General features: G+C 41.2%; 1 protein-coding gene across 2 annotated transcripts in view; it reads left to right on the top strand.

Moving 5' to 3' along the window:
- ctnna1 (catenin (cadherin-associated protein), alpha 1) overlaps positions 1-10,434 on the top strand; it is a 229,827-nt gene that overhangs the window by 163,572 nt on the left and 55,821 nt on the right. For both annotated transcript variants that reach the window (XM_051934138.1, XM_051934139.1), the window contains exon 14: positions 240-350. In XM_051934138.1, the coding sequence (XP_051790098.1) occupies positions 240-350 (111 nt within the window). The remainder of the gene's footprint in view (positions 1-239; positions 351-10,434) is intronic.

Below are 10,434 nucleotides of genomic sequence, written 5' to 3' on the forward strand. Positions count from 1 at the left end.
TTTACTTTAATAATATTTAGTCTTTGTAGTTGCAGTTTTGTTTAAGTGCATGATATGTACAAGATAATATATCTGAAATCTGTACTTTTTTTGGTTTCCCAAGAGTGCATAAAATATATGCTTCAACTTGTGTTACTCAACCATTTGGTAAATGACGAGTCTTCCGTAGAGCCATTCAGACTCTTAACATATTATAATATATGTTAATAAGTAATTATATATTTTTTGTATTGGTGTAGACTCCTGAAGAACTGGATGATTCTGATTTTGAGACTGATGACCTTGAGACCAGGAGCAGGACGAGCGTCCGCACAGAAGACGATCAGCTGATTGCTGGACACAGTGCAAGGGTAAGAATTTATTAACATTAACATATACAGGACACATGTTAAAAGCTTCTGTACTAAACTGTCTTGAAAACAGTGCAGGGGTTACGGGTTGCGAATCCTACAGTAGTTGCTGTAATGTTTATCCATACTTCATATGCATTGTGCAGTAGATGTTAAAGTTGTGAATTGCTTTCACATGTAAAATGTTTAGAACTTTGAATGTCTAGTAATGAGAACATGGAACTAATGGTACAGTGGCTGAAGTTAAAGATGTATAAAACCTCTTACACAGTACCAATTGCATTTTCACATTAAGTATCCAAATTTTGATACCGTCAAACCTCCTCCCTATTTTACCTCGGTATACGGTATTACCGTGAATAATAAAAAAAAATGTGACGTAAGGCTCAGACAGCGTCACCAAACTGTTGGCTTGTGCCTAAACCGTTCAGAAACTGAATATCAAACTGAATATCAAACACTAATACTGAAACAATAACAAAATAACATGCAGAACAATATTAACAACTTTTATTAGCAACAAATAGCAGTTTATAAAAAAGTGCAAATACAACAGTCAAACAGAATTAAATTAACATAAACATCCAGAACAGTTTTCGCGCGGAGACGTGCACACAAATAAATTAAATTAAATCACACCGCCTGAACATCTTTTAATAACAAAGAGCAGCTTATAAAAAAGTGCAAATAGACCCACAACAGTCAACCAGAGTTGAATTAACATAAACATCATCCATATTATAAAACGTATTGCAAAGCAATAGTCCTAAACAAAAACTTTTTTCCAGTCTTCTTTCCAATATTGTTTTTAACGTAAACCAAATAAAAATACCGGAATCAATTAAATAAATAAAAATAAACACAGTGTGAATAGGAACAAATGGCAAGTGGTATCAATCTAGTCAAGATTTTTCACTAGAAAAACCATTATGTTTACTTTGTCCGGCTTTAACAGGGCACGTTGTGGACCGACAACTTTACCTGCAGTGCTGAAAACCCGCTCCGATGGTGTGCTTGTGGCACAGACGCACAGGTACTTTTGTGACATCTGGGGAAAACGCCCGGCAGCATTTTTCCACCAAAGAAGTAGCTCCTCGTCTCCTTAAGTAACTGGCTCCAAACAGTAGGCTGTTATTTCAGCTCTGACTCGGTCCTCTACGGTGCCGATGCCGACAGGACCTGCCATTGCATCAGATTTTTTTTGCAGCATACTTCCCAGAATCATCTTTTTTCATGAGGGTGCAGGTTGCGCCTCTCCCTCTTCCACTCTGATGGCCACTGGACCTGCTGCCTCTAAGCTCACGATCTCAGCCTGTAATTCAGCCTTGGTCTCAGCCAATGCGTTGTCATCCGTCTCATATCCTCCACGGTAACGAGGGTCGAGGAAAGTGCATTTTCGCAATATTTTGCGCACTGAATTGGATTCATACTTGGCCTCCAGCTTTGTTAGAATTCCAGTTTTGATTGACTTTGTTAGCTGGAGGTCATTTTCTGACACAGCCAACACATTGTCCCTGCAGAGCTGTAGTATGGGGAGGATACAGGAACTGGTCACATAATTTTCTCCTGACAAAATATCAGTGAAGTCACCGACTGGTTTCAGTGCTTCGTGAACAGCTTTCAAGACGTCCATGTCCTGCCAGGTCAGGGACAGGCTGCTCCTTCTGTCATCAGACAGGACGTGTCTGATCGCTTGGGCCTGCTCAAGGATGCGCTCCACCATTGCCAGTTTGGAGCCCCAGCGAGTTGCGCAGTCCTGCCGACAGATGGATGGATGAATTAATTAATGAATGATGAATAAACGATTAAATGAATGAATAGGCCTAAATAAACGAATAAATAGGCCTAAATAAACGAATGAATGAATAAATAAGTCCATTAATGTATATTATTCCATTTGGTCAAATTTGCATGCACATTTATTTTAGGCTAAATAAGTCCCTTATGCGCATCAAGCCTGCATTTATTTGATAAAAAATTCAGGAAAAAAATTACAATTTAAAAAATGGTTTTCTATTTTAATATAGCCTACTGTTCAATATAATTTATTTATGTGATGCAAAGCATATATATATATATATATATATATATATATATATATATATATATAATATGCCCCTTTTTTTATATTTGAGCCCCTGAGAAACACTCTGCACGTTTTATGCTTACCGTTATGAGACTATGTTTTGGGAGTCCCAAGTCCACTTGCTTCTTGTGGAGTTCATGCTTATGTTGCCAGCTGTGTGAAAAGGCCCCGACAATATTATGGCATAGTCCGAGGGCGCGCTCGGTTTTTTGCCTCTGGTCATGCAATCCATTTGTGACAGCCAAGTTTAGATTGCGACCGAAGCAGTATAGCCACGGCCAATGCAGGGACCTGATTGCGGCATGAATGTTGGCAGCGTTGTCAGTGGTTATGGCTGAAAGTTTTTTCTCGTCAAGTTGCCATTCCTGAAGTGCAGCTCTGAGCGCAGCAGCAAGATTGTCTGCTGTATGACTCTCAGGAAAATACGTAGTTTGGAGGCATTTGGATTCAAGTTTCCAGTCAGGTGTAATAGTATGGACAGTCAGAGACATATATGGTGTCATGTTAACTGACGACCACATGTCAGTTGTTAAGGAATAACTGTCTGCCGCTGACAGCAGCACTTGAACATTGTCTCTAACTTTACTATATAAATGTGGGACGGCTGTTTGTGAGAAATATTTCCGTCCAGGCAGCTCGTACTGGGCATCTAGGACCTTTACCATGTCCGTAAAGGACTTTTTTTCCACTGCATGGAAAGAGACCATTTCCTTTGCCAAGTATTTTGTCACTGCATCAGTACAGGTTTTCCAACGGACACTGTCCCTTTTGTACTTTGTTGCTTTCCCGAAGGCCCCCATTATCGTCGGCTGCGTACTGGCGGTGGACCTAGATGTTGTTGGTCCTGCATCGGGAGGCGTTGAAACTGTTGCACTAAGTGAACTCGGGTCCATCCTTGCAGCAGTGAGTGGATGGTGGTTTCGTATATGCGACCTTAGGTTCGAGGTATTTCCATCTCTCGCGGTCACCTTTTTGTTGCACAATTTGCAAATTGCCTCGTCCGTATTTACCGCCCCTCCCTTCTCGTTCGGTCGAAACCCGAAATACTACCAAAATGCAGAAGTTGTGTTCTTTTTCGAGACCAGGTCACTTGGTGCGCGACTCGCCATCTTCCCCCACCTCTCTCTTTCTCCTCCACGCTGTCACGTCATGACAACCATGCATACGCATTTTTAGGCATTAAATAAATTTATATTTAATATTTAATCCTTGTCTCCAATATAAGTGCATTGTTTTTATGATGGTATAACGGTATTGAAACTGATACCGTTGCTATTTTTAGATACCGTATTACCGCCCAAGCCTAATATATATATATATATATATATATATATATATCATGACTGTAGACAAGTAACTGATGTTTTTAAGCCAAACTTATCTAATGTAATGTCAACCAGTAAAAGCATTCACAAACCCAAGGTACCCCAACTATGCTAAAAATAGTCATGGTTACAGTATACTTAGTGCAGAGAGTAGCGTGACAAACTGCTGGTTTGGAGGTTTTACTTTTGGTTCCAGTTACTGTTACGTCATGAGCACACCTGCCAGTGGTGGTTGCTGCTTCTCTCTCATCCAAGTTAAATGTTCTATTGAAGCAGGAGGCTGTTTTAATGTTAGTGTCAGCAGATTTCTTCTGCACCAATTGATTGCAAAGACTTGTGAAAGTAGAAAATAAAGCAATGCCACATATGGCTTTGCAACCAGTAGATTTGCTCTTTTCTGAAAAATTGAATTCTTTGTCAAGATCAAACCTTCATTATTCTAAGAGAAATTGCTTTGAAGAAAGTAGTAAGAATATAAAGCAGTGGATAGATATAGATATACAGTAATCCCTCCTCCATCGCGGGGGTTGCGTTCCAGATCCACCCGTGAAATAAGAAAATCCGCGAAGTAGAAACCATATGTTTATATGGTTATTTTTATATTGTCATGCTTGGGTCACAGATTTGCGCAGAAACACAGGAGGTTGTAGAGAGACAGGAACGTTATTCAAACACTGCAAACAAACATTTGTCTCTTTTTCAAAAGTTTAAACTGTGCTCCATGACAAGACAGAGATGACAGTTCTGTCTCACAATTAAAAGAATGCAAACATATCTTCCTCTTCAAAGGAAACAGAGGAAGCAAACAAATCAATAGGACTGTTTGGCTTTTAAGTATGCGAAGCACCGCCGGTACAAAGCTGTTGAAGGCGGCAGCTCACACCCCCTCTGTCAGGAGCAGGGAGAGAGAGAGAGCCTGAGAAAAACAGTCAAAAATCAATATGTGCCCTTTGAGCTTTTAAGTATGCGAAGCACCGTGCAGCATGTCGCTTCACTAAGCAGCTGCACACAGAAGGTAGCAACGTGAAGATAATCTTTCAGCATTTTTAGACGAGCGTCTGTATCGTCTAGGTGTGCGAACAGCCCCCCTGCTCACACCCCCTACGTCAGGATCACAGAAAGTCAGCGCGAGAGAGAAAGTAAGTTGGGTAGCTTCTCAGCCATCTGCCAATAGCGTCCCTTGTATGAAATCAACTGGGCAAACCAACTGAGGAAGCATGTACCAGAAATTAAGACCCATTGTCCTCAGAAATCCGCGAACCAGCAAAAAATCTGCGATATATATTTAAATATGCTTACATATAAAATCCGCGATAGAGTGAAGCCACGAAAGGCGAAGCACGATATAGCGAGGGATCACTGTACAGTGCATCCAGAAAGTATTCACAGCGCATCACTTTTTCCACATTTTGTTATGTTACAGCCTTATTCCAAAATGGATTAAATTCATTTTTTTCCTCAGAATTCTACACACAACACTCCATAATGACAACATGAAAAAAGTTTACTTGAGGTTTTTGCAAATTTATTAAAAATAAAAAAGCTGAGAAATCACATGTACATAAGTATTCACAGCCTTTGCTCAATACTTTGTCGATGTACCTTTGGCAGCTATTACAGCCTCAAGTCTCAAGTCCAGCTCTAGGAAGAGTCCTGGTGGTTTCAAACTTTTTCCACTTAACGAATGATGGAGGCCACTGTGCTCATTGGGACCTTCAAAGCAGCAGAAATTTTTCTGTAACCTTCCCCAGATTTGTGCCTCGAGACAATATAGTGTCGGAAGTATACAGACAATTCTTTTGACTTCATGCTTGGTTTGTGCTCTGACATGAACTGTCAACTGTGGGACCTTTATATAGACATGTGTGTGCCTTTCCATATCATGTTCAATCAACTGAATTTACCACAGGTGGACTCCAATTAAGCTGCAGAAACATCTCAAGGATGATCGGGGGAAACAGGATGCACCTGAGCTCAATTTTGAGCTTCATGGCAAAGGCTGTGAATACTTATGTACATGTGCTTTCTCAATTTTTTTATTTTTTATAAATTTGCAAAAACCTCAAGTACACTTTTTTCACGTTGACATTATGGGGTGTTGTGTGTAGAATTATGAGGAAAAAAATTAATTTAATCCATTTTGGAATAAGGCTGTAACATAACAAAATGTGGAAAAAGTGATGCACTGTGAATTCTTTCCGGATGCACTGTATAGTTAGATGTATAGAGAGAGAGAGAAAAAAAATATATATACAGTACTGTGCAAAAGTTTTAGGCAGGTGTGAAAAAATGTTGTAAACAAAGAATGCTTTCAAAAATATAAATGTTTATTGTTATCAATTTACAAAGTGCAAAGTGAGCGAACAAAAGAAAAATCTAAATCAAATCAATATTTGGTGTTACTACCTTTTGCCTTCAAACCAGCATCAATTCTTATAGGTACACTTGCACAAAGTCAGGGATTTTGTAGGATTATAGTCAGGTGTATGATCAACCAATTATACCAAACAGGTGCTAATGATCATCAGTGTCACACGTAGGTTGAAACAGTCATTAACTGAAACAGAAACAGCTGTGTAGGAGGCTTAAAACTGGGTGAGGAACAGCCAAACTCTGCTACCAAGGTGAGGTTGTGGAAGATAGTTTCATGTCATGGCAAGATTGAGCACAGCAACAAGACACAACGTAGTTATACTGATCAGCAATGTCTCTCCCAGACAAAGATTTCAAAGCAGACTGGGGTTTCAAGATGTGCTGTTCAAGCTCTTTTGAAGAAGCACAAAGAAACGGGCAGTGTTGAGGATCGTAGACGCAGTGGTCGACCAAGGAAACTTAGTGAAGCAGATGAGACACATCAAGCTTATTACCCTTCGAAATCAGATGTCCAGCAGTGCCATCAGCTCAGAACTGGCAGAAACCAGTGGGACCCAGGTATACCCATCTACTGTCTGGAGAAGTCTGGCCAGAAGTGGTCTTCATGGAAGAGTTGTAGCCATAAAGCAATACCTCAGATGTGGAAACAAGGCCAAGCGACTCAAGTATGCACAAAAACATATGAATTGGGGTGCAGAAAAATGGCAGCAGGTGCTCTGGACTGAGGAGTCAAAATTTGAAATATTTGGCTGTAGCAGAAGGCAGTTTGTTTGTCGAAGGGCTGGAGAGCGGTACAATGATGAGTGTCTGCAGGCAACAGTGAAGCATGGTGGACAGGTTCCTTGAACGTTTGGGGCTGCATTTCTGCAAATGGAGTTGGAGATTTGGTCAGGATTAATGGTGTTCTCAATGCTGAGAAATACAGGCAGATACTTATCCATCATGCAATACCATCAGGGAGGTGTATGATTGGCCCCAAATTTATTCTGCAGCAGTACAACGACCCCATACATACAGCCAAAGTCATTAAGAACTATCTTCAGCGTAAAGAAGAACAAGAAGTCCTGGAAGTGATGGTATGGCCCCCACAGAGCCCTGATCTCAACATCGAGTGTGTCTGGGATTACATGAAGAGACAGAAGGATGTGAGGAAGCCTACATCCACAGAAGATCTGTGGTTAGTTCCCCAAGATGTTTGGAACAACCTACCAGCCGAGTTGCTTCAAAAACTGTGCAAGTATACCTAGAGGAATTGATGCTGTTTTGAAGGCAAAGTGTGGTCACACCAAATATTGATTTGATTTAGATTTCTTTTGTTCATTCACTGCATTTTGTTGATTGATGAAAATAAATGATTAACACTTCCATTTTTGAAAGCATTCTTTGTTTACAGCATTTTTTCACACCTGCCTAAAACTTTTGCACAGTACTGTGTGTGTGTGTGTGTGTGTGTGTGTGTGTGTATGTATATATATATATATATATATATATATATATAATAAATATATACAGTGCATCCGGAAAGTATTCACAGCACATCACTTTTTCCACATTTTGATGTTACAGCCTTATTCCAAAATGGATTAAATTCATTTTTTTCCTCAGAATTCTACACACAACACCCCATAATGACAACGTGAAAAAAGTTTACTTGGTTTTTGCAAATTTATTAAAAATAAAAAAACTGAGAAATCACATGTACATAAGTATTCACAGCCTTTGCTCAATACTTTGTCGATGCACCTTTGGCAGCTATTACAGCCTCAAGTCTTTTTGAATATGATGCCACAAGCTTGGCACACCTATCCTTGGCCAGTTTCACCCATTCCTCTTTGCAGCACCTCTCAAGCTCCATCAGGTTGGATGGGAAGCGTCGGTGCACAGCCATTTTAAGATCTCTCCAGAGATGTTCAATCGGATTCAAGTCTTGGCTCTGGCTGGGCCACTCAAGGACATTCACAGAGTTGTCCTGAAGCCACTCCTCTGATACCATGGCTGTGTGCTTAGGGTCGTTGTCCTGCTGAAAGATGAACCGTTGCCCCAGTCTGAGGTCAAGAGCTCTCTGGAGCAGGTTTTCATCCAGGATGTCTCTGTACATTGCTGCAGTCATCTTTCCCTTTATCCTGACTAGTCTCCCATCCCCACAGCATGATGCTGCCACCACCATGCTTCACTGTAGGGATGGTATTAGCCTGGTGATGAGCGGTGCCAGGTTTCCTCCAAACGTGACGCCTGGCATTCACACCAAAGAGTTCAATCTTTGTCTCATCAGACCAGAGAATTTTCTTTCTCATGGTCTGAGAGTCCTTCAGGTGCCTTTTGGCAAACTACAGACGGGCTCCCATGTGCCTTTTACTAAGGAGTGGCTTCCGTCTGGCCACTATACCATACAGGCCTGATTGGTGGATTGCTGCAGAGATGGTTGTCCTTCGTGAAGGTTCTCCTCTCTCCACAGAGGACCTCTGGAGCTCTGACAGAGTGACCATCGGGTTCTTGGTCACCTCCCTGACTAAGGCCCTTCTCCCCCGATCGCTCAGTTTAGATGGCCAGCCAGCTCTAGGAAGAGTCCTGGTGGTTTCGAACTTCTTCCACTTACGGATGATGGAGGCCACTGTGCTCATTGGAACCTTCAAAGCAGCAGGAATTTTTCTGTAACCTTCCCCAGATATGTGCCTCGAGACAATCCTGTCTCGAAGGTTTACAGACAATTCCTTTGACTTCATGTCAGAGCACAAACCAAGCATGAGCTGTCAACTGTGGGACCTTATATAGACAGGTGTGTGCCTTTCCAAATCATGTCCAATCAACTGAATTTACCACAGGTGGACTCCAGTGAAGCTGCAGAAACATCTCAAGGATGATCAGGGGACACAGGATGCACCTGAGCTCAATTTCGAGCTTCACAGCAAAGGCTGTGAATACTTATGTACACGTGCTTTCTCAATTATTTTATTTTTAATAAATTTGCAAAAATCTCAAACTTTTTTCACGTTGTCATTATGGGGTGTTGTGTGTAGAATTCTGAGGGAAAAAAAATGAATTTAATCCATTTTGGAATAAGGCTGTAACATAACAAAATGTGGAAAAAGTGATGCGCTGTGAATACTTTGTATAATATATATATGTGTGTATATAATGTGTGTGTGTGTGTGTATGTGTATATACAGTGGGGCAAGAAAGTATTTAGTCAGCCACCAATTGTGCAAGTTCTCCCACTTAAAAAGATGAGAGAGGCCTGTAATGTTCATCATAGGTATACCTCAACTATGAGAGACAAAATGAGAAAAAAAAAATCCAGAAAATCATTGTCTGATTTTTGAAGAATTTATTTGCAAATTTTGGTGGAAAAAAGTATTTGGGCAATAACAAAAGTTCATCTCAATACTTTGTTATATACCCTTGTTGGCAATGACAAAGGTCAAACGTTTTCTGCAAGTCTTCACAAGGTTTTCACACACTGTTGATGGTATTTTGTCCCATTCCTCCATGCAGATCTCCTCTAGAGCAGTGATGTTTTGGGGCTGTCGCTGGGCAACACGGACTTTCAGCTCCCTCCAAAGATTTTCTGTGGGGTTGAGATCTGGAGACTGGCTAGGCCACTCCAAGACCTTGAAATGCTTCTTATGAAGCCACTCCTTCGTTACCCGGGCGGTGTGTTTGGGATCATTGTCATGCTGAAAGACCCAGCCACGTTTCATCTTCAATGCCCTTGCTGATGGAAGGAGGTTTTCACTCAAAATCTGACGATACATGGCCCCATTCATTCTTTCCTTTACACGGATGTCGTCCTGGTCCCTTTGCAGAAAAACAGCCCCAAAGCATGATGCTTCCACCCCCATGCTTTACAGTAGGTATGGTGTTCTTTGGATGCAACTCGGCATTCTTTCTCCTCCAAACACGACGAGTAGAGTTTTTTACCAAAAAGTTCTATTTTGGTTTCATCTGACCATATGACATTCTCCCAATCCTTTTCTGGATCATCCAAATGCTCTCTAGCAAACTTCAGAGGGGCCTGCACATGTACTGGCTAAAGCAGGGGGACACATCTGGCACTGCAGGATTTGAGTCCCTTGCGGCATAGTGTGTTACTGATGGTAGCCTTTGTTACTTTGGTCCCAGCTCTCTGCAGGTCATTCACTAGGTCCCCCCGTGTGGTTCTGGGATTTTTGCTCACCGTTCTTGTGATCATTTTGACCCCACGGGGTGAGATATTGCGTGGAGCCCCAGATCGAGGGAGATTATCAGTGGTCTTGTATGTCTTCCATTTTCTAATAATTGCTCCCACAGTTGATTTCTCCAT

The sequence above is a fragment of the Erpetoichthys calabaricus genome, chromosome 11, assembly GCF_900747795.2.
Source record: "Erpetoichthys calabaricus chromosome 11, fErpCal1.3, whole genome shotgun sequence".
In the NCBI taxonomy this organism is placed as follows: Eukaryota; Metazoa; Chordata; class Cladistia; order Polypteriformes; family Polypteridae; genus Erpetoichthys; species Erpetoichthys calabaricus.